At 35.2% G+C, this 27,366-nt stretch overlaps 1 protein-coding gene across 6 annotated transcripts; it reads left to right on the top strand.

Annotated features, from left to right (window-relative positions):
- The first annotated feature begins 1,769 nt into the window (after positions 1 to 1,769).
- LOC122056451 (ATP-dependent DNA helicase Q-like 2) lies at positions 1,770 to 27,325 on the top strand. 6 transcript variants are annotated; one of them, XR_006133171.1, is made up of 20 exons: positions 1,770 to 1,956; positions 2,397 to 2,617; positions 3,761 to 3,907; positions 3,986 to 4,201; positions 4,888 to 4,992; positions 5,070 to 5,174; positions 5,262 to 5,384; positions 17,061 to 17,149; positions 18,408 to 18,444; positions 18,520 to 18,553; positions 21,150 to 21,202; positions 21,266 to 21,343; positions 21,418 to 21,483; positions 21,675 to 21,741; positions 21,860 to 21,913; positions 22,968 to 23,075; positions 24,624 to 24,703; positions 24,985 to 25,063; positions 25,273 to 25,351; positions 26,692 to 26,756. XR_006133171.1 is itself a non-coding variant. In XM_042618409.1 (20 exons), exons 1-20 carry the CDS (start codon positions 1,890 to 1,892, stop codon positions 27,167 to 27,169), a joined length of 2,139 nt encoding a protein of 712 aa, XP_042474343.1. In that variant the 5' UTR covers positions 1,770 to 1,889; the 3' UTR covers positions 27,170 to 27,325. The 6 variants fall into 6 exon arrangements, 5 of the variants coding, with proteins under 5 accessions (XP_042474343.1, XP_042474344.1, XP_042474345.1 ...); XM_042618409.1 differs by lacking the exon at positions 24,985 to 25,063 and adding an exon at positions 26,975 to 27,325 and having other exon boundaries at positions 26,692 to 26,906; XM_042618410.1 differs by lacking the exon at positions 24,985 to 25,063 and adding an exon at positions 26,975 to 27,325 and having other exon boundaries at positions 23,010 to 23,075; positions 26,692 to 26,906.
- Positions 27,326 to 27,366: the final 41 nt, after the last annotated feature.

Below are 27,366 nucleotides of genomic sequence, written 5' to 3' on the forward strand. Positions count from 1 at the left end.
TATCACACTTACTCCTTTTTTCCTCAACATACTTTCTCTCTCATCATACTTTCTCTCTCCTCAATCTCTCTTATCACACTTACTCCTTTTTTCCTTATCATACTTTCTCTCTCATCATACTTTCTCTCTCATCATACTTTCTCTCTCCTCAATCTCTCTTATCACACTTTCTCCTTTTTTCCTCAACACACTGTCTCTCTCATCATACTTTCTCTCTCCTCAATCTCTCTTATCACACTTTCTCCTTTTTTCCTCAACACACTGTCTCTCTCATCATACTTTCTCTCTCATCATACTTTCTCTCTCCTCAATCTCTCTTATCACACTTACTCCTTTTTTCCTCATCATACTTTCTCTCTCCTCAATCTCTCTTATCACACTTACTCCTTTTTTCCTCATCATACTTTCTCTCTCCTCAATCTCTCTTATCACACTTACTCCTTTTTTCCTCATCATACTTTCTCTCTCATCATACTTTCTCTCTCCTCAATCCCTCTTATCACACTTACTCCTTTTTTCCTCATCATACTTTCTCTCTCCTCAATCTCTCTTATCACACTTACTCCTTTTTTCCTCATCATACTTTCTCTCTCATCATACTTTCTCTCTCCTCAATCTCTCTTATCACACTTACTCCTTTTTTCCTCAACACACTTTCTCTCTTATCATACTTTCTCTCTCCTCAATCTCTCCCATCATATTCATTGTTCTTTTTTTCTCTCACCATACTTTCTCTCTCCTCAATCTCTCTCATGACACACCCTCTCCTCATTTTTTTCTCACTATATTTTCTCTCTCTTCATCCTCTCCTATCATACTTTCTCTCACATCATATTTTCTCACATCATGCTCTCTCCAATCACACTTTCTTTTTTCATTTTCTCTCATCACACTTTCTCTCTCTTCATTCTTTCTTATCACACTTTCTCTCTCATAATACTTTCTCTTTCATCTAATTTTCTCTCACATTCATCTTTCTCACACATCTAATTTTTTCTCTTATTTTCCTTTAAGGGTAAAAAAGGAAACTTTGATTTATTCCGATAGAAGATATACAACTAACCAAACATTGTTTTTAAGAGTGATATCCATGCTCATACCCATTCCCATTCCACAATACAATGATTTCCATTCCAATTCTTATTCCTAGGAAAGAACCAAACGTCCCCTTAGTTCGTTTCGTTTGATCTTCTCGATCAGTTCGATTCTTCCGCCTTCCCAATCGATGGTCCTGTCCTGTCTTACGCAACCAGAAATATAATTGTCACACCTAATTAATCCAGCAGCCACTGCCAAAATTAATACACCATGCCCCTCCCATGCTCAAGGCAAGTCTCAAAATTGACAACGAGAAAGGGAATTAAGTGCTGAAAGAACAGTGATCCTTCCCTTTTGATGATCATACCTCGTCCTCTTCTCTCGATACTTGAAATCGTCTGTTAGGTAGAACCTCGGACGACAGAACCGCCTCTTCATTATTACGTCCGTTAGGTGCCGTGCCGAGTAGGATTTGGGGTGTCCAGTCGGGTTCGATAAAATAAGAAATAGTTAAAATAAATAGAAAATTACATATGCATGAAATTATTGTTTTTTTTTTTAAAAAAAAATTAAAGATAAGCGTAAAATACTTGTTTTAAAAGAAATTTAAATTATTATATTACATATATAATTAATTTGTTTGAAATTTAGATAATTAATTCGCACAAGCAAAATATTGACAAGTTAGACATTTTAGCTAATTTAACTCGTTCGTTAGCTTCGATACACCGAGTTGGATCCGCGGGTCGAACGATTTCAGGCCGGCCCGGTTCGGCAATTCGGGGAACCAAAAGGCAACGGGCGACGGCCGGGCACCAATCGACCGCGAGGCGAGACCCGAGAGACGCTGAATGGAAGCTGCCGACGTCGTCGCAGAAGAGCTCCTCTGTGTCGAAGCAGAGCTCCAGGACGTCCAAGGTATCCTCCTGATCTTCTTACTTCCTGCTGGCTTTGAAACTCATCTAGGGCATTCTCAGACAAGGGAACGCATAGGATGTCTGAATGTCGCTTCCTTTAATCGTCAATTTTGTTCATTGTGTTTTATTTCGATTTTATCAGATTTGTAGTTCGGTTTTTTTTTTCTTTTTTTGAATATTTTGGTATGGTAAAGAACGGCCTTATTTTTGTCTAAGGTAAATGTGATTATCACTTAGAAAAGAACCCTGAAGTTTTCAGTGGCAAATTAGGTCCACTGTGCTTTAGATTCCTACTGGAATGATCGTCATATACAGCAAAGACATTTGAAAAGGAACAACAATTATAGAGATCTCTACACGTTGGTTTGTTGGCACGCATATTCATATCGGAGTTATATGTATTGATTCTTCCATTTACTTGGGAATTTGACGACTACTCAGGTCAGATCCAAGCATTGCTTGATCGCCAAGTAAAGTTGTGTGAAAGACAATCTGAGTTGAAGGCCTTGTTGGAAGAATGTGAAGCATCCCAAGATGCAGTACATGACAACAGAACAGCTTCTACTGATGATTGGTCTGCTAATTTTGAATGGGATTCCAGAGCTGAAGACGTTGGGTTCAATGTTTTTGGCATTACATCTTATCGAGCAAATCAAAGAGAGGTATGCTATACCGTACATTCATGCTGAAATCATTGGACCTTGCTTGTTTATGCTAGTGTAGCATAAATCAATCTTCCAAGTCAAATATTAGGTTTTTCCGATGATAATTTTTTGAAAGTCCACAGATGATTGATATTAAGTTTCACACATACACATACAAATTAGGATTATTCTTTTTTTTTATCAAATCATTAAATTGTAAAAATATTGGTTCAACTAAAGGATACTAACATGAGAAGATACTAGTGGAAGAATACGCCAATACATTAGAGGCAAGGCACAGTAACACTGATGTACACATCTAAACATTTGCATAAGCAAGTCTACTAGTATTTACTTTCTTAAAAGAATTGATGATATCAATGCATATTACAATCTTGGTATATAACAAATAACAATTAGTTTATTGGCAAAGTACTATTAAAAAAATGAAAGTGACACTAGCAAACAAATATGATTTTCTTTTGTAAGTGGATTAGAGCAATGAAAGTATAACTGATCACGTATTTAGTTAACCAGAATAGCAACATTCCTGTAACCGTGGAATTTTCCAAAAATTATTCAATTTTGAATATAACAATTTTTTAATAATGGACTTGAAGAAGTATCTAAACTGCATTGAAAATATTCCTACAGGTAAGTTATTCAACAAGCAATTTGATAGTCTCTGGTTAGAAAATAAAAGCCATTTTGAAGTATTGTTGTATAATACTGAAGTAATTTTCCTGTTTCATCTTTTGATGTCCTCACAAAGCTGTGATATGTATCTTATTTTCGATGTTTTCATCTGCCTTATCTGTTATTAACTGCAACAGAATGTTCAATTTTAAAAGCAAAAGCAATATGTTCAACCTTAAAATCAAAAGCAATATAAGATGTTTCATTAGTTGACAACTTCTTCTAGCCTATTTGAGCATGATGTGATTATCATGAAATTACTCTTCTGGCTAGTTAAAAATATCTTACATTAGTTCCTTGTTCATAGATTACTTCCTTGTTCAGAAGCTTTAAGTCAATTCTTCATCCTCTTGGTTCAAGCTTTTAATAATTGCTTGATTGGCATCTATATAAAAATGCTGGAAGTATTCAAGCGAATTAGTAAAATACTTGTTTTAAGCTTATTTCATGCTCTATTTCTACCAGATTATAAATGCTGTCATGAGTGGCAGAGATGTTTTGGTTATAATGGCTGCAGGAGGTGGCAAGAGCCTTTGTTATCAACTTCCAGCTCTACTTCGTGATGGGGTTTCTTTGGTTGTTAGTCCCTTACTTTCTCTTATTCAAGATCAGGTGCTCTTAGTTTGATCAAAATAAAGTTAAATTAGTTATCATTCTTTTCAGTTATTTTTTACATGCATAATTTTTCAGGTTTTAGGACTCACTACTTTAGGTGTTTCTGCCTACATGTTAACTTCAACTACTAGCAAAGAGAATGAGAAACTTATCTACAATGCCCTTGATAAGGGAGAAATTGAACTAAAATTATTGTATGTAACTCCTGAAAAAATTTCGAAAAGCAAGAGATTTATGTCAAAACTCGAAAAGTGCCATCGTGCTGGACGCCTTTCCCTCATAGCAATAGATGTGAGTAGACTTTCTGGTTCTATATAAATCATTTTGGGTTCCCTCATAGCAATAGATGCAAGTAGACTTTCTGGTGCTATATAAACCGTTTTGGTATGCTGCTTTAGATTAGCTGTTTTAGATTACTTGGTGGAGATTCTTAATTGATGTTACTGATAGTCTATCTGATTTATAAGTGATATTTTTCAACAGTAAACAATTCTGGTGATGAATGTCTATTGTTTCCTTGGTTGCAATCAACGCTAAATGATTTACTTTGAAGGCGGGATTAATGCTTTTGATCTTCATAAATTTATTAAATTTGATTGTAGAATTAGTAGTATTTTTCTTTAGTGGATTTTCTTAGTATTTAAGAATTTATGTTTCTCAATCCCACCATAAACTTTGTGATAGAGTAACTAAAGCAATCTACTGTGGTAAAACTTTGTACATAGTAAATTGAACACCCAATAAATTTTCATTTGAACGCCTCAGATTTTCAATCACATGCTTATTCTTTCCTTACAATAATGCTCACATTTGAAAGTCCTCGCATGGGATAACTACTGTTTGAAAAAAAAAAAAAACTCCTTTAAATGAGTGCATAGCTGTTCCTGTCTTATTTTGGTTCTTGCATAATTATGAAGTATTAAATGAATGTTCTGAAAGGGAGAAATGATTTTTCTTCCTGGATTTTCATCCGACAGGAGGCACATTGCTGTAGTCAATGGGGCCATGATTTTCGACCTGATTACAAGAATTTGGGAATCTTGAAAATTCAATTTGCCAATGTTCCTTTGATTGCTTTAACTGTAAGTTTTTTTTCCATTTTATTTGTATGGAAAAACTGATATCCTTGACTAGTTGAGTAATAAGTTGTGGTTTATAGGCAACTGCTACTTATAGGGTTCAAGTAGATCTGATGGATATGCTGCACATTCCAAAATGTGTTAAGTTTGTCAGTACAGTAAACAGACCCAATCTCTTTTACAGGGTATGATTTGCACTCAATTAGACCATTACATTATTTTCTTCCGTGACAACTTGGGTAATCTTAATTTCTCAAGCATTACATGTATAGGTAAGAGAGAAATCATCAGTTGGGAAAGTAGTCATTGATGAAATTGCAGATTTTATACGAGGTACATATTCAAAGAATGACTCTGGGATAGTATATTGCTTCTCTAGAAAGGAATGCGAGCAGGTGTGTGGAGCCTTTCCTTTCATGTCATTGATGTTGCATCCATTGCCTAATGTTTGTGCATAAACTCAAACCTCTATCATGGGCCAACCATCAGAAGCCTATGGTTGCCATTACCCTAATCATACATCTACAATTATACTTTTTATCGAGACAATTTTCTTCCATTTATAATGCTTCCTAGATGATATGTACTGGATCAAAAGGAAATAAATTAAACTGAAATAGTTGATGTACCACCAACAGATAATACTTTTAGATATTGGTTATGAACCATTTACATTTTGGTTTCTATGTATGCTTTTCTATTGAATTAGGTATTTACAATACCATGTTTTTGATGTGTCCGTTTGCGCAGAACCCAATTTAATATTTTCCTGGTACTAGCCACTTGTGGGATGTTGTAAATTTCCTTCCGTTGTATCGAGTTGTACTGAAAAGAGTAGTGTTTGATTTAAATTTGAATACTCCTTTGCATTACAAGAATATATGTTACTCTAGCTTAGCTATATGTATCTGACTTGAGTATGTATCTAGGTGTCAAACATATCATCCTATCAAGTGGGAATATGGTATCAATGCAGTCCAGGTTTGCAATACAACTTAACCTTACCAATATCATTTTTCATTGACATGGTTATAAGAGTAACCAAAGAGTTCTTTGAGGATAGAGAGGAGTTAAAAAAATTTCAACTGTTGCTTACCTATAGGATTATCGTTATGTACCTTACACCTTCAAGAGGTAGAAGTCAAAAAGGAGGTGCAAAGGAGAGGTGGTTGATGAGGAAATATGGAATGAGCAAAGATAAGAGAGGCAACATAACCAAAGCCGAGGGTGCTGGTCCAAGAAGAGAAAATCATAGCTTCCCTTGCATGAATCAAATATTGAATCTGCTCTGGTAGAAGCGAGATTGAGGAAATGAAGACTGATAATTGCTCAAACTTATAAAGAGGCACAATAAGGGAGTCAACATAGTGTAGTTAGAAAAATCAATAGTGATTATCCATTTATAATTTAGGACCAAGTTAATTTTACTTTATCATAAATGTGATATTATAAATATACATTAACATGTACAATCATCCAATTTCTATAAAACAATGCATGCGAGGCGTGAGATTCGAGATTCTCTTTGACTAACTAAGACTAACCAATCTTTTTCTTTGTTCTTCTCCTTCCTTCTACACTTAAACAACATAGGTAGATGTGTCAAAAGGAGGAGCGGGGCTTTATTAGTTCCCTCAATCGTTGGAGGGTCCCTCCTTACTTTCTGACAGAAATCCAATGTATTATATCTCAAAACTAGGCACCTGCATATCAAAGCCAATTGTGGGTAATACTCTTAAGCTTCTTGAGGAATCAATGCATTCATGTGGAAATATAAAAATTGGGAGTGATCTTACTAAAAAAAAAGACACAAGTGAAGTTAACGACTACATCAACTGTTGGCTTGAGTCTAGCTTCCTACATTTCTTCCATGTCGCTAGACTAAGGCAATGACATCCAAGGACGAGGGTTGTCCATAGGCCCCAACCTTCTACCAACATCGCAGAATGGATTGCTTGTGCCATTACCTCATGCTACAAAAATCAATTTCCCCAAATACAGTAACCTTAGATATCATATATCCCCTTTAGGCTTAGCTAGTGTAGATGCTACTTTTGTTGACAGTTCTAAGCATGAAAAATAGTAAACATGAAAACTATAAACACTTACAGCGATCTCTCGCAGATTTACAATCGGCGCCGGTAAAACTTGCTGATGGAAGAACGATCACAGAATCGGAAAGCTCTTCATGGTTCACAAACCAAATCCCTCTTGCGAAATTGGACAAACTAATCTTGAATATTCTTCTAACCTCTTACAATATTGTGCACACGGACGAACTTTGTACAGTGACCTTTCCGATATGGGACGAACCCTTTCTCAACATTGCACACAGCAAGTCCCCTCTTTCTCTTTTTTTTTTTTTTTTTTTGCTTGGACGCATATATATATTGAGGAAGATGACTCTTCCTCTTCCTCCATTAATGGAGGAAATGAATGGGCTAGAAGATGAAGGGGAAGGGGTGCCCTCTCATCTTCCAACATCTCTCACTCGTCCAAATCAATTCATAAAGGTCATCTAGTCACAAAGACCATGTCAGTAAGTCACTTAGACTATATTGTAATCAAGTCACAAAGATTAGAGGAAAACATTAATTAGTCACAAAGACCAAATAAATACTAGTTAGTCACAAATACCAAATAAGAACATTCAATTCATACTTTAGGGAAAATGGTTCGTGCGACAGCAAGCACACTGAGTATTTATTGCTAAGAAAATTGTTACACCATACATAGCTGTTCTCTGAGTGATCACTGCTAACAAAGTTATTACACTTTACTTAGCCGCTCTTTCAAATGATTTAAAGACACTCTCATAATGGCACATAGCCTCTCTCTTGGCGGAATATATCCGTTATCCAGAAAACATCCAATCTTCCAGTGACACACAGCCATTATCTTGAAGATTTTCATGTCTTGCTTTTTACCCAGATTAAATAATCTTCATTTACATCATATGAACATCTCTAATCTCTTACAATGACCATTATATCAAGAGCATGTTCCATATTCCATATTCAATATTCACATTCATTTCTATACATAACAGAAATGGGTCGACGAGTGAATAACATCAAAAAATGTAAATCTATTTAATCTTCCTTTTTAGCTAGAATTTATTCATTTTAATCAGTCGCTTTCCTAGTTCTGTTCCATAGACCGAATCATCCATAGTAATATGATACATGCTAAAGTAGCAGACACTGATTAAAACTTCAAGTAAACAGCTAAATAGTCACTAAGGGCAAAAATTGAGATTAACTTATAATCTCAAAGATCTCACATAGTAGAGAAACAGGGATCCATTCTCCTACTACCCTTCTTATCGCCATAGCACATGTGGTATAAATCACATGCTACGATGTTATTCTCTTTACTAAAAAGAGCGCATGTTGTTCTCAAATTTTAACATCGTACAAATTTCGATCTAGACATAACTAATGTCTAATCTTGAATTCAACATATGAATTCCAATCTGACTTTCAACAGATTTAGTAAATGGTGGGTTCATTTACTTCGATCATTACATAAATGATCTCATCTTGACACAATTATCAAGGCGACCTTAACTTATAGGTATGCCTCTATTCACAGTTACATAAGCTCTCCCATAAGTAACGGTCTTACCTCTATTTATACTCAACAAATAGAGATGATTGTCCATGTGAGTGAACCAATCTCAACCTGCCAACATGCTCATCGAGACTTTAATCCAAAATATAACAACTTATACACTGAATAGATCATGACATTTTACAACGTGTTACATTTTACGAAGTCACAAAGATTTCCCATTCTTTGAAATGACTCTTTAGTCAATGATTTAGTATAAGGATCTGCAAGCATAGTACGTGTAGGGATATACTCAAGAATTATTATTTTCTTGTCCACAATATCCCTTACAAAATTATACTTAATTCTATATGCTTGCCTTTGCTGTGATATTTGAGATCCTCAGCTTGGCCGTTATAGTACACTATAACAGGACTCCCACTGTCCTCGGCAATCTTCAAATGCTTTAGGAATCTTTTTCAACTAGACAGATTGTTGCACAACTGATGCGCAAGCCACACAGCTTCCAATGTCGATAAGGCTACATAAGTCTACTTCTTGCTATTCCATAAGATGGCGCCACCATTTAGCAAGATGGTATAGATTGATGTAGATTTTCTGTCATCAAAGTCTCCTTCCCAATCTGCATTTGTGTAGCCACTTAGGCTCATCTTAGATCCTTAAAAAAAATCAGATACATAATATGTTGTCCTTTTGAGGTATTTAAATATCCTCTTTACCGCTTTCCAGTGTCTCGATCCTGGATTTTAACTGGAAACGATTAACTAAGCCAACACCATAACTTATATCAAGATAAGTACACAACATAGTGTACATCAAACTACCAATAGAACTGGCATATGATTTTTTCTTCATTTTGGTTATTTCCTTAGGAGTCTTCGGATACATACTTTTGCTCAAAACAGTACCTCTCGCTATAGGCGTCTGTTCGATATTGTAATCTGACATATTGAAATGTCGTAGCATCTTAGTGATATAAGCTTCTTGAGACAAACCCAAAAGTCTTTTTGATCGATCTTTAATGATCTTTACTCCTAAGATGTACTATGCTTCTCCCATGTCTATTATGTCAAATTGTGATGAAATCCAGGATTTGACTTCTATCACATACTTTATGTCACTTCCAGCTATTAGCATATCATCAATATATAATGATAAAATGACAAACTTTCTTTTTTCCTTTCTTAGGTAAACACAATGATCCTTATTGATCATTTCGAAACTATAAGATAAAATGATTTCATTAAATCTTATGTTCCATTGTCTTAACATTTGTTTTAGCCCATATATAGACTTCTTAAGTCCACATACTCTTTTCTCTTGGTCTTCAGCAACGTAACCTTCTGGTTGTACCATATAGATTTCTTTGTCAAGATTATCATTAAAGGCATCCATCTGATGTAATTCCATGTCAAATTGTATTACTATAGCTAGGATGACACGTATTGACACAAACTTCACAAATGGGGAGAATGTCTCTTCAAAATCAATACCCTCCATTTAGGTGTATCCTTTTGCAACTTATCGAGTTTTGTATCGATTAATCGATCTATCTTCTTTCCTCTTTATTTTGAGAATCCATTTATTCCCAATAGCCCTTCGGTCTGGAGAAAGATCGACTAAATTCCAAACTTGATTCTTTCTCATTGACTCAATTTCCTCATCCATTGCAATTTTTCATTTTTCTCTTACTGAGCTTCTCAAAGTTTCCTCAACTGTTCGAGGTTCCTCATCATCAACTGGAAGAATCATCAATGCCTCATTCTCAATATCAAACATTCTCCAAGGAATAATCTAACGACTACTTCTTCGTAGGTTAGACGGTTGAGAAACTGACTCATTTAGTGGCAAATTACTCCCACTAGGTTAACTAGATTCAGGCATTTCCTGATTTGTTGATAAAGGAACATTATCCTCCTCCTCTATCTCATATAGAGGAATTGTCTTATCAACTTCACCTCGTGTTGGGAACTCAGTTTCAAGAAAAGTAGCATTTCTTGATTCTGTTTCAGAGATGGTTCCATCTTGTCGCTCACCAATAAAAACATAACTCTTAAAAGTCTCAGAATACCTTATAAAGATACACTTCTTACCTCTGGGTCATAATTTTCCATGTTCGTGAGTCTTATCATGAAAATACGCAGCTGACCCTAAGGTCTCAGATTATTCAAATCTAACTTTTTGCCTGTCCAACGTTCATGTGGGGTAGATGGAACTGTGAAGACACTTTGTTAAGTATTTAGGCCGCAACTAATAATGCATCTCTCCAATAGGAGATTGGCAAAGTAGTCTGCGCCATCATAAACCTAACCATTGCAAAAAGAGTCTTATTTCTTCTTTCAACAACCCCATTTTGTTGTAAAGTTCCAGGGATAGTTAGTTGTCTAATAATCCCTTTTTCATTACATATTGTCTTGAACTTATCAGACAAATATTCACCTCCACGGTCAGTGCGCAAGATTTTAACCTTACTTTCCAATTGATTCTCAACTTCGTTCAAGTAACGAATAAAACAATCTAATGCTTCAGATTTATGAGAAATCAAATACACATGACCAAAACGTGTGAAGTCATTAATAAATATAATGAAATAAAAACTCCCATTTCTAGCCTTCATATTCATTGAACCACAAATATCCGAATGAATTAATTACAATGGTGATTCAATCCTAATAGCCTTACCAAATGGTTTCTAGTTGCCTTTCCAACAAGACAATGCTCACATATAGACAAGTTTATCTTAGTATGAGTGTCTAAAAAGGCCTTCATTAGCTAATGTATTCATACGTTCTTGTCTATATGTCCTTGTCTAGTATGCCAAATTTCATCATTAACATCGGCATTACTAGTAAGAGCAATGTTTGAAAAATAACCATCATTATTATTTTGTTCTACATCAACAACCATAAAACCATTTGTTACATAACCATGCTCAATTAACACAGAGTTAATTCGAAGTTCCACGTAACAGCTATAAAAATTTACACAATAACCTAAATCAAGAAGACAAATGACGGAAACCAGATTCCGTCGAATGTCAGGTGCATACAGGACATCATATAGAAACAAGGTACGCCCACCACAGGGTACGCCCACCACGTAGGTTGAGCTTGCAAGTGCCAATTCCTTTGACTTTAATTCTTGCATTGTTTCCTATATATATCCATTTGTTGCCAATTGGTACCCGACGGTACTTCACAAATGCAACTCACTCTCGAGCTACATGATTGGTTGCTCCTAAATCTATAATCCACAAAGGATAAGAATCAGCTAACAACACTGAACTAGCAACAAAATGCTCAAGAAAAGAAGACACACTTGCATTGTTTCAATCTGGTCTTCTTTTCTTTTTTCTTGATTGGGTCTTGTCCCACAGCAGCAACTTCTTTCTTCTTTCTTCTTTCCCTTCCCCTTCTTGAACCATTTCTTTTTCTTGGATCCAGATGATCCAACAGAACCAATAGCCACATAGGCTAGTCCAAAAATCGTTGCAGATTCAACTCTCTCCGTCTCCAATTCTACATGACGTGAGATGTCAATGAAAGTCTTAATACTCTCACTGTGAGTTAGGGTTTGCTTCATGGTCTCTCAAGAATCTGGAAGGGAACGAATAACTGCTTGAACCTGTTGTTCATCTGTCAACTCACGACCAGCAGTTTTAAGCTCCTGAATCATATTTGACATCTCCCTGAGGTGTTGAACCATTGAAAGATTCGGACGCTTAATGCAGCTGTCAAATTTAATCGTTAGCTTTCGAAGCTTGCTCAGACTTCCTCCACTGTACTTTTCTCTAAGGGTTACCCAGACAGCATGAGCCGATGGTAATGACTCATACTCAAATACCAGGTCATCCATCATTAAACTAATCAATGTTCCCTTAGTAATCGAGTTCTTCCTTTTCCATGCCCTATAGGCATTGAGATCTTGTCTGTTCTGTGTAGTGGGATCTACAGGTCTTCTATAACATGTTTTATAGCCTCAAGAACTTCTTTTTCCTCAAGAATATATTATATCTTGAGTTGTCAGATTTTGTAGTTATCCTGATATAAGTTATGATGTTCTTATTTGTCATGATTTTACATAAATAAACATATTATTTAGTATTTAGTACAATTCACATGCATGCAATTTATGATTGACTCAATATTAATTTGAATTGGTTTATAAAATTAAGTGATAACTACGTTTCCACTTATCTTTTGTATGGTCCAATCAAATCAACATTGATCAATACTATTACATACATCCCAACAAATGAACTAATCATCGTTCTATTATGATTTCTTTAATTAAATGAACTAATCATTTTTCATGTATCATGAAGTAATCAGCATATGAATGAACATATCATTCATATAAACATGCCGCATATGTTAACATATAACAAACGGGCATGAACTAAATGGACTAATACTGTTTATACATAATGACCCTAACAATAACAGAACTCTTACAAACGAGATAGGCTGACACCACTCCCACTAAGATAGACACTAGTGCAGTGGCTAACATAATTCCCTTCAACCTGGACTCATTTGAGACAATCTCAGATAGACCAACTTCAAGATTTTCAATTTGATCTATCATCGAAACTTATTCAGAATCCTCTTTAGATTCGTCAGGATCCTCCTCTAGGAACTCATGGTGAAGTAGCTCCACACCTAACTATGCATGTATAAAGTTCTCCCTTTGGAGAGCCTTCATATCTAGTGTGCTACCACCTTAGGATTCTTCGACAGTGAACGAATCAACGCTCATATCTTGTAATTATCTAGGATTGGAAATTCTTCTTATTCGAGTTTTCAGGATTGGTAATCATTCGTGCCAACTTTAAATTAAAATTAAATAAGTTAGTACAAAGCCAACTAACCAGTACAAAACCGGCTTTATTTAATTTATATAGGCATGGAACCAACATTATTAATCAAGAAAAACATATCTTCTTGATTTACAAGAGTCTAAATCGACTGATCCATTTGATCGGTTGATTGGGAATTCAGATCCTGAGCTCTGTCCAATGTCCTCATTAGAACTAATCTAACTGGACTAGGATTTCTTACCTATGTTCTGTTAATTTAAACTCATTTAAGTCAATTTCAGACTTATTGATCAAACTCAGATCCATTTGATCAATCCAATGCTTATTGGATTAAGTCTAATCATTTTGGTTACCTAACTTATGTAATCCAAATCATCCCAATTAATTCAATAATAAACCAAACTGGTTAAACCAATTAATGATTTGAGCTCAATCTAAGTATTATTGAATTAAACTGGTCTGGTTAAACCAACCAATGATTTGAACCAGATCTGGGATCAAGCTGGTATAGTTCAATTTTCAATTAATCGAACTTTGATTAATCAATTTCAATTGATTAAATAGTGAGCAATCGGTTCACGCATGATTAGCATAATATACTGTTCATGCATGAAATCTTAATCAATTAAAACAATCGTTTTCAAACAGTGTTGACGGATGAACAGTAATTAATATTGTTCATCTTCGTTTAATCGATTATCTCAATCGATTAAAAAAAAAATTTGAATCGATTACTCCAATCGGTTACACAGATTCACTGTGCTTCGTTAGTTTAATCGATTGCACAACTTCTTCTCTTCTCTGTCGCGATCGCGACACTCTCTTCTTCTGCTGCGACGAACGCGATTGTCGTTACCTTCGATTGTCAACCTCCCGACTTGGTCGCCGGCACCTCCGGCCATGGATATCGATAGCCAGCAACTTCTCGGGGCTCAACAACTATGGCAGATCGCAACCCAGTCGTGATCTTACCTAGTGACGGCGACAAAGAGATTTTCATTTCGATGAAGAGATTATTTCATGCTTAGGCATCGCTTTGATACCATTGTTGACAGTTCTAAGCATGAAAAACAGTAAACACGAAAACTATAAACACTTACAGCGATCTCCCGTAGATCTGCAATCGGCGCAAGTAAGACTTGTTAACGGAAGAACGATCATAGAATCGGAAAGCTCTTCATGGTTCACAAACCAAATCCCTCTTGCGAGATTGGATAAACCAATCTTGAATGTTCTTCTATCCTCTTATAATCTTGTGCACACGAACGAACCTTGCACAATGACCTTTCCGATATGGGACGAACCCTTTCTCAACCTTGCACGCAGCAAGTCCCCTCTCTCTCTTAGTTTTTTTTTTTTTTTTTGCTTGTACACATATATATTTTGAGGAAGATGACTCTTCCTCTTCCTCCATTAATGGAGGAAATGAATGGGCTAGAAGATGAAGGGGAAGGGGTGCCCTTTCATCTTCCAACAACTTTCTCCATCAATGCACTCCTAGAGAATTAAAATTGGAGTAAATCTTGTTGGCCAGAATCTGGCCAGCTAGAAATTTCTATCTTCCAATTATAATGCATGCATGTACATGCATGTAATTAATATATAAATATGATATTACTAAAATGCCCTTGTACATGCATGCATGCATGTATCCTGGTTGGTCAGATTCTGGTCATTTAGCATTACCCTTAAAGTTGGTGTGGCTTCACTCCAAATGGTAATGCCTAGGTACAGTTCAAGTGGTGGGTTGTTGATAATGGAAAGATGTCAAGGAAACATGTTATTTGTAGTTTGACTCTACTGACCAATGTGGTATCTTGGGTGACCTCTCAAAATTTTGTCAAACTAATAGTGGGGTAGAATACTAAAAGACATTTAAATCATTTCTTGCTCGACCAAGTATTACATTAACTTCTTAAATGCTGCAATTTTTTATTAGCGGGTTTTAAAGTTCCTTAAATATTGAGGTAAATACCCAAAGGCATGGTTCCTCACTATTGAAATTAGGGAAATTAGAACTTTTTAGTGGTTATGTCAATGGGAAAGGTGCTAAAGTGAGTATATATATAAGTGAGTATATATATATATATATATATATATATATAGCGCATGTGTGTATATATGTATATAAGAAGCTTTAACCTAAAATGCTAATGTGAGGCTAAACCGACTGCACCACTAATCCTATTAATACTAATACTTTTAACATTCCTAGAGATCATGCCATATAAACTAGAGAAACTTTTGTAAAGAAACTATCAATTTAGACAAGACAATACGAAAATTAAAATATGATCACTTTTATAGTTAATGAAGATGTAACCAATAATCACTTTGACCTTGATGAGTGAAACTTTGGAGGTAATTGAGTACGTAGGCTGTAGGATTATAAGCAAAGACTAGTAGTGGTTGCGCTTACATCTTAATAAGTAAGGTTGTGCTAACATCCCATGAGGAACAATTGTGCTTACATCCCATGAGGAACAGTTCAGCTTACATCCCATGAGGAATGGCTGTTGACCGGTTGTCCTGATAGCTCTTGCAGGGTTGAGTCGTTAGCAAAATCATGCTTCCCTTCTTCTTGGTCAATGTTATGTTGTGAGCAAAGTCATGCCCTTGAGGAGTTAGAGAGTTAACTTACTTGACAATATCCTTGGTAGGATAAATGAATATCTAAGTCTAGTAGTCATGCAACAATTATATTTCCTATGCCATCATCCATTGCTCCACCTCAAATAATAGTTAAAGAGTTGGATGATGATGCTTCAGAAACACTCTATCATCGTAGGTGGCGGATCCTATTCTTAAGCTTCAGAAAAATAAGATGATGAAGGTGGTCACATATCTATCCTTGCTACATTGGGAAGGAGGTGCTTGGAAGCAGCACATGCATACCTCCAATGTATATAGAGGCTACAACTTCCCACTTCCTCGTGACAACACTTGTTGAAGGAAGACCATCAAGAAGGAATAGTTAATAGATGCAAAATTTGATCGGGAGCCACTTGCACCTAGTTGTGAGGTGGAAGATCATAGCAGGGGTATGTTACAGGTGATGATAGGTTGTTGGCTAAAGGCATGAGGGAGTAGGGGCCTGGCGGTGGAGGAATCACGACGGGAAATGGTTTTATGTAGAAATCATGCTCAACTTGCAATTATGGTTGGGCTTCTGTGTGGGTGATGAAGGTTAATAGCTTCTTGTGGATCACAGATGTCACACATTACACTTGATGTACTTGCAGTGATGGCACAACGTTACATGATCAGGAATGAGAGAGAGAGAGGAAAAATGTGAGAGAGATGAGGGGAGGTTGGTGGCGTCCCCTAAGGGGGATACCTTCTTTTGGAAAATACTAATCCTAAACGGGTGACTCTAATACCATGTTGAAATTAGAATAATTTTGTATTATTTATGTTAATGGGATAATCATTACATGCCTGTGTGTATATATATAACTTCCTATACAATGTGACCAAATTGATGTTGAATTATTGAATTGTAACAACTTCCAAGTCAGTAGATTTGGTTGAACTAGAAATGTTTTTTATTCTCTGTTCTATAAGCATAGTACTTTATGTTAGTTTAACCCATTGGTTGCGAATTTGTGATTCATTGTGGTGTCACATTGATTTCAGTTAATTAATGTTCATAAACACGTAAATCCTTATTGAGATATAGGTTGCAAAGGAATTACGAGGATGTGGAATTTCAGCAGATCACTACCATGCTGATATGGATGTAATTGCTCGTGAAAAAGTTCATCTGCGGTAAAATCTTCATTTCTCTTGGAAAATTACTGATAATCAGAATTACAAATTTCCACTTCACCTCCCATTTGAGAAGAAAAAATGAAAAGCCTTTCCCAAAAAAAAAATGAAAAGCAAAAGAAATGAAAGACCCCAGTGTTATCTCCTTTTCACCTCCTTGTTCTCTGTTTCTTTGGCATTCTGTTCTAATAGTCTGCCTCAAAATTTCATTGGGCTTGTTTTCTTTGCTGAGTGTCAAAATGGAAGCCAGGATAGGCGGTGAGAGCTCGCTCAAAATATTAAAAAGATAAATACTGATGACAATTTCATTTATAAATAGAAAATCATTAATTAGAACCTGATCGATGAATGAGCTAACTTGAAGGGATATGTTGTTTGTGTTAGCTTTCATTAACCATAGGAATAAAAGTGAAACTGTGAAAAATAATTTAGATAGAACGAGCAGAGTCAATGCATAGGATATTGACTGAACAAAACAAATGTTTGTCATAAATATGATTTACTTGTCAAACCAATTAGCATCAACATGGTTATAATAATAGGATATTGACATGGAAAGTAAAGCTCAACAATTTAAATATCTGATATGAGTTTTGGCAGGGTAATTTTAAGACTTCACTTAGATGCCACTTTATATAGTTGAAAATACTAGTTGAAAAGGAAAATATAACTAGATCTATTAGAAAGGAATAATTATACGATACATAGGACCGTAGCACAATAATCGATTGAGGAACCCTCTTGTTGGCCTTTTATATCTTCTAACACTCCCTTCAAAGAATTTGAACATAATATAGCCAACTTGTAACACAATATAGAGACGGAAGAGACTGCTAGAGACATTAATGTTGAGGAAAAAAAGGGAGACGTGGGGAAGGGAGGCTGTGCTCTACATTTAACCAGCAGCCTCTCCTTGGGGGTTATAGTGGAAAAAGCATGATTAGACTCCATTTGCTTGATAACTACTTCAAAAGAAAAAATATTACTGCACTAATGAGAAAGGAACCGCCACACAATTTATATAGGATCATTAGATAACAACTAATAGACAAATATTATCGAACTAAAGACAATAAACATATTCTAACAATTCAAATGATTGCTAGCAAGCCATCATGGTTACATCAATGTGCTTATGGTGTTGATTATATATATTATGCAAAACAATTCTGAAGCTCTTTCAATGTGATATTTTATTTTAGTTTCATTTTTGCTTGGATGGTCATAGATGATCCTATCTCTACTGTTATTTGGGCAGTTGGAGTACAAACAAACTGCAGGTCATTGTTGCCAAGGTAGGTTGTCCTGCAATTTTAGTGTTTCTGAGGTGGTTATGTCATAGTTGTGATGATTCATTGTGAATATTGCAGGTAGCTTTTGGAATGGGCATTAATAAGCCAGATGGTATGTTTGGAAATGCCATGTGGTGGTATTTTAGTGCTCCTTATATTTGTTCTTATTCTTGTCAGATTCATATTAATAGCACTGTTCTTACTATTTATATATTTCAATACTTATTTGAAATACTGGTCTAAACTCTTCAACCAAGTACTTGTGACCATATAGATGGATACTGACTAATATACTATTGAATTTTTATGTTTGATTGATTTTGTTATATTATTGAAAAAATCAAAGGGCTAAATTGCAATACTAGAAAGTATCTGGACTTTTATGCAAAAAATGCAAAAATAATAACAGAACCCTCACCTCTTTCCCATACGTGCGTGGGTTTTTTTTATTTCCCTAACCCTAACTTCCTCATCCAAACCCTAAAATTTCTCTTGCAACGTCGTCTCCTCGTGATGACATCACAAAGAGGGATGACAGCATCGTGAAGAGGGATGATGACCTCACGAGAAGAGACAGCGGCATCGTGAGAGAAATTTTAGGATTTGGATGAGGAAAGATGTTAGGGTTAGGGAAATAAAAAGAAGCGCATGCACGAGAAAGTGGTGACTGGTGAGGGTTTTGTTTTTTTTTGCATAAAAGTCCATATACCTTCTAGAATTGCAATTTGGCCCTTTGAAATTTTTAATAATCTAACAGGTTTTCAGGATAGTTGGTAGCCTATATTAGTTTACTGTTCATTATCTTTGCTGTGTCACTGCCATATTCAGTAAGTTACAAAATGGGACCTGCATTTATGTCATATGTGGAATATTAAAGTCCTTTCATCTTTCTTCTAAAAAACTGAAAATCAACATGATTTCTAGAGTTAAGCAAGTTAAAACCTAGGCAATCTGCTTGTTAGATGGAGTTCTTGTGCTGTCAATGAGTTAGAAAAAGTATTCACCTCTGGCTATTATGCTTGATCTTGTAACGTGTGTTTCTTGAATGTTCCTATAAACATTGATATAATTGTTTGAATTTGAGTTTGAACATTGTATTCTTAGTGAATTCATTTCTTTTTGCCATGATTAATTATCTTGTTTTTGATGCTAGAGGGGAATTTGTTGGCTTAAAGATTTCACGCCTTTGTAGGCTTACCTATCTAGGCTAGATAAAATTAGTCGACTAAATTGTGGGATAAGCTCAATTGTGCAGAAAATCTACTATGTATTGTTTTTGGTTGATTGAATTTTGGATGATTGCAAATTATGCTACATAATTGAAAAATGTTGACTTGATTCTTGTTGAGAAATACAGTATCATTGAAAAACCCAATGATTTCAACAAACAACCAAAAAAAACACTTTGGAATTGGCTGGACTCTGTTGAAATCTTGGATTGGAAAGATTTGGGGCATCTTTTCCAAATTGGCCATGATCTTGTCAATTAACAATTTAAACTTGGTGATCATTCCGGACTACAGCAAGTAGGGTCTTTATATGAATGGCAACAGGTTTTTAGGTGGGTGGGGTTTTAACTTCCCATCCCTGCATCACTTCTTGTGTAGGGTGGGATAGAGTGGGGCAAGAAAGGTGAGGTATGCCGTATGCCAGCATAAAATACCACCTCCATTATTTTTTGTGCAGGGCGATCAGTGCAAATTGGAACAGGGCAGGAGTCCCAATCAATAGAAGTTGATGCAGGTCCCATCGAGCCAGTTCAAAATACCATCTCTGATCATTCCCAGTTGCAAAAGAGTAAAGGCAAATACTAGAAAATCAAAACCTAAAAAAATTATTAAACCTAGACTTCACGAGATCTCTTCTAGGAGTTGTAGCAATAGAAGGCAACTAGAGAAGCCTATTGTTTTAAGGGTTTCTACTGAAGAGAATTGTTTTTAGGGGAGCCTTGGCTCAATGGTAAAGTTGTTTTGTGACCAAAAGGTCACGGGTTCAATCCTAGAAATAGTCTCTTGCAAAAAAACAGGGTAAGGTTACGTACAATGGATCCTTCCCTGGGACCCCGCGTGGTGGGAGTTCGTGATCCTGCCCTTTTTATCTTCATAAAGGGGAGACTTGGCGCAACGGTAAAGTTGTTGCTTTGTGATCAAAAGATCACAGGTTCGAATCTGGAAAACAGTATTGCAAAAAGTAAGGTAAGGTTGCGTACAATGCATCTCTCGTGCACCGGGCTGCCCTTTTTTACTAAAGAGAATTGTTGTTTATGATCCCACTAATTATGCCAATTTAATTGATACTTAAGCTTTTTTAAAATCTAATAATACAAATTCTGTTTTTTTTGTCCTAAAAGCCAACGGGAATCTATTTTATTAACCTGTCAAGGAAATCACTACATTGAGTTACACCTTCTGCTTATGGATTCTGATTTTAACCATGGGTAGGAGGCTGTATTAATTAAGCTTGTTCAGTTTCTGATAGATCAAAGGTTGCTTAGTACAATCAATTTAGTCTCAGGTTTGGTATAGGATATTGGTTTTTTTTTAATGATCCCAAATACTTCAAAAAATTGACACCAAGCTTGGTTGTAGTGGTTTATAACTTTGTAACTTTCTCAATCTTCAATGGTCTTAAACTACACTGTTAATTCCTACAAAGCTTTTCTGGTTCATTTAGAACTTATTGCTAAATCTTTATTAGCCTTATTGTAGTGAGGTTTGTTGTTCATCATAGCCTCAGTAAATCCATGGAGACATACTATCAGGTAAGCTCACTTCTGCGTCCTTCATGGTAAGTATATATTTTGATCAAGCATAACTCTTCCTAGGAGAGTGGTCGAGCTGGGAGAGATGGTCTTCCTTCTGATTGTGTTCTATATTATCGGTCAGGCGATGTCCCTCGTCAGGTGAAACTTTTGATTTCTTGGTATACTTTACACACTTTTCTTACAACTAAATAGCTACCATGTTCTCTAGACAGAGTTCCATGGTCTTTTATGAGAATACTGGGTTGCAGAATCTCTACGACATTGTACGATATTGTCAGGTGGAGCACAACTTTATTCTATATTTCTACATAAGCTGTGTATATTCAACATGAGCAATTCATTTTAAACCATACAGAAGGAAACTCTAATCGTTGTTGTAGAATTCTTCTGAAAGAAAAGAAAGAAATGAACTAACAAGTGTTTTACTCAAAAGAAATTTGAGTTTGTAATATTGTATTTCCTGTTATAGTCTAGAAAAAATTGCCGCCGTGGAGCTTTTTTTCGGCATTTTGCAGAACCTCCAAAAGATTGCAATGGTAAAAATACTAACTTCATATGCTTAATTAATACATCTTTAATAGAATTACCTATGTTATTATCTTCAAATAGCTAAACTTTATGCACCTATACTTTTCCTTGGTTTTAATTCTTCAGGAATGTGTGATAACTGTGCCCACGAAACTGAGGTTAAAGAATTGGACGCATCCAGTATGCAAAAGATCCTTTTTATGTTTCTTTTTCTATTGCTTTGGTTGGATCATCATATGGAACCTTATTAGCTTTTTCTTCTCCATGTGATCCTCGTTTTGCATACTTTTTTAATACTGCTCAACAACTCTAAGTGCACATCTCTGTTTCACTTTCACCATTATTTTTTATCTGCAACATCAGGAATTTTGATTAGTGAGTTATTTTTTTATAATAGTTCAATGATTAAAGCTTAAGATGCCAAACAATTTTGCAGTCCAAGTTGCAAAATTAATATAATAATCCAGAATTTTTTTTCTTGTGTTTTTAAGTGGTACTCTCTCCAAGTTTAAGAATGAGTTAAAAAAAGCAGGTCATCCTCATATAAATTTAATCTGCTTGCAGAGAGCTGACTTAAAATCATTTTAGCATTTCAATACTTGCTCTATTACTTTGTCCATTTCCATCAACAAAACATGCCATTTCTACTGAGGTGAACTGATAACTTCTAGTATGAACTTAATGAAATTCATTATGAATGATTTTTTATGCAAATCTGGTCCCTAAGTTTATTTGGTTACTTGTGCTTACCATGTGGAGAAAACATATGAGTTAGATAAACTAATTGCTAGAATGTTATGGTACTAAACTTGCTTAAGGTCTGAATTCTCAGCTAGAATTTACTTACGAGGTGACAAAGTTCCTGTTGGAAACTTATTCAGTCTAAATAAGTAGCCGCCCATGGTATAAATTTTTTTGAAAGAATGTTTGCCTGTAAAAGCACCTAGAGAATGTATTTCCAGGCATTCTTCACATAAAATAGCATATGGTGCCTATTGAACATTAATGTACGCAGGTGGAAACAAGAACATTTTCATCAGTCATCAATATATAAAATATATGTTTCTATTAAGATACCAAATGACAAATTGACATCTATGTATTCCCTCAAGCTTTTTGTATACTTAACATCATTTACTGTTCTTCAATGCCCAAATACATGATTTCTTACCCTTTTTTTTTTTTTTACTGTAATGACTAATTAATTACTGATATGTTTAATTATTCCATACAGATCATGCTAAGTTGATTGTTTCATTGTTACATGAATTGCAAGAAAATGACCAGAGAGCAACAATGTTGCAACTGGTGGAGAGGTTCAAAGTGAAGATCAGGGAATTGGGTAGGCTCCCATTGTAAAGTTGTCTTATATACATTGATAATTGAAGAAAATTTCATAACTAATGTTTTTACTCATACTACTGTGGTGCTTATAGTGTAAAATTTGGATAGCTCTTAGTTACTTGTTATGGGTATTTTGTATCGCCTGATTAAATCTATTCATAGTCGTTAAATCTATTCTTGAGTTTAACTTGCTTGAAGAGCCACAACCTACTTGGAAATATTGATCAGGAATTAGAGATGTGATGAGTTAGGTTGGTCAAAAAATCTGACCTGACCTGACCTGGTTCCAAGATATAAAAATATCTTTATATGAAACCAAAATTGATTTCATGTCAGATTGGGCCGTGTTTCAGAGATTCAAATTTTTAGGGATTTTGGATTTCTTTTTTAATATTATTCACTCTGTAAATTTACTTTGCCCAGGGAATTTTGGGATTTTGGATTTCTTTGTTCACATTGTAAATTCACAAAAGTACAAGATAAACAGTGACTCACAGCAAACTAACTTACAAAAATTCTAGCAATGAAATAGTGTTGTCAATGTGAAAGGAGAAAAGTTAGAGGTGGGGGCGAATGCAAGAAGTGAAATCGTCAAAAGGAATGCTTGCTAAGTAGCTTCATGTGTCGACATGGAAGGAGAAGGAATGACAAAGGGGGTTGATGGTAGAGTCAGATGACAAAGGTGAATCAGTTGATCAGATGACAAAGGTGAATCAGTTGATCAGATGACAAAGGTGAATCAATTGATCTAGTGTGATCATGGGAGACAGAACTTGAATGTGGAGGGGAATGGGTGAAAATCATGTAACTCCTCCAAAATAAACACTTTTAATTAACTATATTAATTAACACTATTTATAGTTTGATAATTGATAACACTATCAATTAACTATATGGTATATAATTTAATTAATACGAAGGGGAGCCTTAACACAACGATAAAATTGCTACCGTATCACTTGGTGGTCATGGGTTCGAGTCGTGGAAATTACCTCTTACGATGCCTAGGCTGTGTATAATAGACCCAACATAATCCAACCCTTCCCCGAGACCTCGTATTGTTGGGAGTTTCATGCACCGGGCTATCCTTTTTTATATAATTTAATTAATATGATGTCATATGATATACATTAAATATTTGTAGTCTGGTTTTTCTTGGAGTTTTATATAAGAATATAAAAACCAAACATGAACTACAAATACAAAATATTGAATACTTGAAACTTGACTAGGAACCAGAAAACCCTATATTTTTTGGGTTGGTTGAGTTTGAATTTTGACTCTCATTTTTTTTATCCCACTCGTGTTAGGCATTTCATCTGCAAAGATGTTTCTTTCTAATTAATAAAAGAACTCTAGAAATTCTATGTCAAAGCTAACTTTGCTGAGCGAAATTTTTGGTAAATGACTTGGTGTTCTTTGTTAATCAAATTTCTAAATTTTGATTGATTCTTTCATTAACACTCGTTATATAGTCATTCCACTGTTGGTTTTGGACAATCAGATTGTGTCACTTTATTATGTGAGAGTGCAATTGCATGATCAGGTACTTCCAGTCCAGCTCCTGATCTCAAGAAGGAAGAAATCGAGCAGATGATTGTTCAGCTTTTGTTAGATCATGTGTTGGTAAGATGATTAACTTGGTTTTTTTCCCCCCTCATTCTTCTACAATTCTTCAAGCAATAATGATAACAATAGAAACTGAACAATGACATTCACCAAGTTTCAGTAGAACATATATATTTTTACTTTTCCTTCCACCATGCATTTGAAGCACCTTTATGTTTGGTTTCTTAATTTGTAAATAATGTGATTTATTTCTTAATATGACCATATTATGTGTTGATCCTACATTGAAACTTACAATATACTCCTTTGAATCAAAACATCTAATGATGCATTATCAGGTGCTACATTTAAAAAGCTGGTATTTTGTCCATGCATTGGTGGGGAAGTTGACTAACTGCATCAGGTTCTTCTGACTAGGTGAATGCAGTATGAATTCAGATAGTAACAGGGAAATGATTGATCACATTTATTAATATCAGATATTATTATATGAGCAAGTCAATCAAAGAAAAAGTCTAGAACATAAGTCTAAATGATGATGACATTTTCCCCCTTTGCTACTAAGTATTATTTTGTCAAAGAATGACTAGCATTAACCAGTGACGACTATGCTTTTTCTTATACAGAAAGAAGAATTTCAGCATACAGCATATGCAACAAATTCCTACCTCGCATTAGGATCATTGTGGAAGTTGGTTTCGCAAGGTGACATATCCATCATTTTTTGTCCTCCTTTTGTTAGTCAATTAGTTATCAAGGCTAATTTTGTATAGCTGAATGATTATTTTCAAGAATTAAGGTATTGGAGAAAAAAAGAACAGGTTCTTAGTCCAGGCTAATTTTGTATAGCTGAATGATTATTCTCAAGAATCAAGGTATTGGAGAAAAAAAAGGACAGGTGCTTTAGTCCTCTCCTGAGTTTATTGATTTATTAGTATAAGTAGTTGAGCATGGCTACCAACAGTAAGTTTATGTAGTCATATATGCAGATATTACGATAGAAAAAAAAATCTAGATTCTTAGTGCCATGTTCACTGTGTACTATTTTACTTCTAAGTTTTTGAAATTAGTATTTACTAAAATATTCCCAAAGCATACTAAAAAATGTTAAAGATTTGATTGGATGTGCACTTTCCCAAAAGCTTAACGATTGTTCCCTATTTACTTGGGGTGATTTTTGTTGATTTCCACAGAAAGGGATACAATTTGGGGGAATCCAAGCTAAAATCCCTTGATTACTTGGGGTGAAATGGGTAGAGAAGGGCCCTTCCACACTTGGAAGTAATTTAGTTTTTAACATATTTTCTGTCTCCCTTCCTTTCAGGAATCTGCTCTTTTCTCTGATTCGTTTCAACACAGGTAGAGAAATGTCGTACCCTAGAGTTATGTTCTTAAACATGTTTCTCACAGACTCATCATGGTCAAGATGAACAAAACATGGACTATGGATCAAATAACACGGGTTAAAAATCTGCCCATGATGGTGGATAGACAAGTTACCACAATAGAATATTGGCATCCTCGTTTTGAGTGAAAAAGGATGAACACTTTCATTAATTTAATGGTGAATTCATCATCATTATCTGATAATCATAATTAAAGTAAAATTTGAAATTCAGCTAAACTGCACCAAGAATAGGAATGGTTCAGATGCATGCGCTAATGCAATGGAGAAATGAGCTATCAATCCGATGGAAATCCCATATTAGTTATGTGATCATATTTTTTTTTTTATCTTAACTAGTTGATTTTCTTATTATACTTGGAGATAAAGCCAAGATGAATATACACATCATCACATTAGTGATGAGATGTTGATTGGTTCCAATTATGTTGCCGTTTGGTGATGCTCCTTGTATTGGTTGACCTTTGATGAGGTCAATTTGATAAAGTTGATGCCAGTATCTATTGTTGTGATTACTTGGATAAATGTATAAATTTAGTCACTTCATTCTACATGAAGGGAAAACTATTAGAATTCAATTAGTAATTTGTTCTCTATCAATACAAAATCTAGCATAACGTTACCAACATTCAATCTATAGGAAAGAAGCAAGTTATACTTGAGATTAGTACTAGACAACATGCTATTGGCATGCCAAAAAATGCTAAGCGCACCCGAATGTCTCAATTGGAACTCAAGCTTGATGAGCTGCGAAAAGAACTCTCCTCAAGTAATACAGGAGTTTTACCTCATGCTATTCTATCTTCCCAACAGATCAGCACACTGGGTGCCCAGAAACCAACTTCCTTGGCATATGTAAGATCTCGTGTTGCTTTATATATGATTGAAGGATTTCTCTATGTTACCATATTGTTTCTTTGCAGCTAGAAAAGTTAATCGGCAAAGTTAAGACCGAAAAGTACGGCGAGAGAATTATTGATTTAATTCAGGAGTACCTGAAGTCAGAGCAGGGTAATGATGGTGCTACTGGTACAGCCAAAGACACTACACAGGAACGCAGCAAAAAACAGAAGAATAAACAAGTTGTTCTTGTTGAAAGCAGTGAAGATGACCAATGAAACAAGATGTTGCGAGTATATTAATGTAATTCCTTGTCTTATTTGCTGACTAGGAAGTATATATAGTCTTAGCTTTTTATCGATGTGGTACTCGTATAAATTCGATGCATGACTTCAGTCTATTTATACAAGTCTACAGAATAAAGATTCTGCGTTTCAGTTGCTAAGATGATGTTATAAAAAAATTACTTGAAAGC

This window comes from Zingiber officinale, chromosome 3B (assembly GCF_018446385.1).
Source record: "Zingiber officinale cultivar Zhangliang chromosome 3B, Zo_v1.1, whole genome shotgun sequence".
NCBI lineage: Eukaryota > Viridiplantae > Streptophyta > Magnoliopsida > Zingiberales > Zingiberaceae > Zingiber > Zingiber officinale.

Coding starts and splice junctions, on each gene's coding strand:
- LOC122056451 (XM_042618409.1), top strand. CDS start 1,890: ATGGAAGCTGCCGACGTCGTCGCAGAAGAGCTCCTCTGTGTCGAAGCA. Junction 5,385..17,060: donor CTAGAAAGGAATGCGAGCAG/GTGTGTGGAGCC, acceptor ATTGAGATATAG/GTTGCAAAGGAATTACGAGG. Junction 23,076..24,623: donor AGTGAAGATCAGGGAATTGG/GTAGGCTCCCAT, acceptor TTGCATGATCAG/GTACTTCCAGTCCAGCTCCT.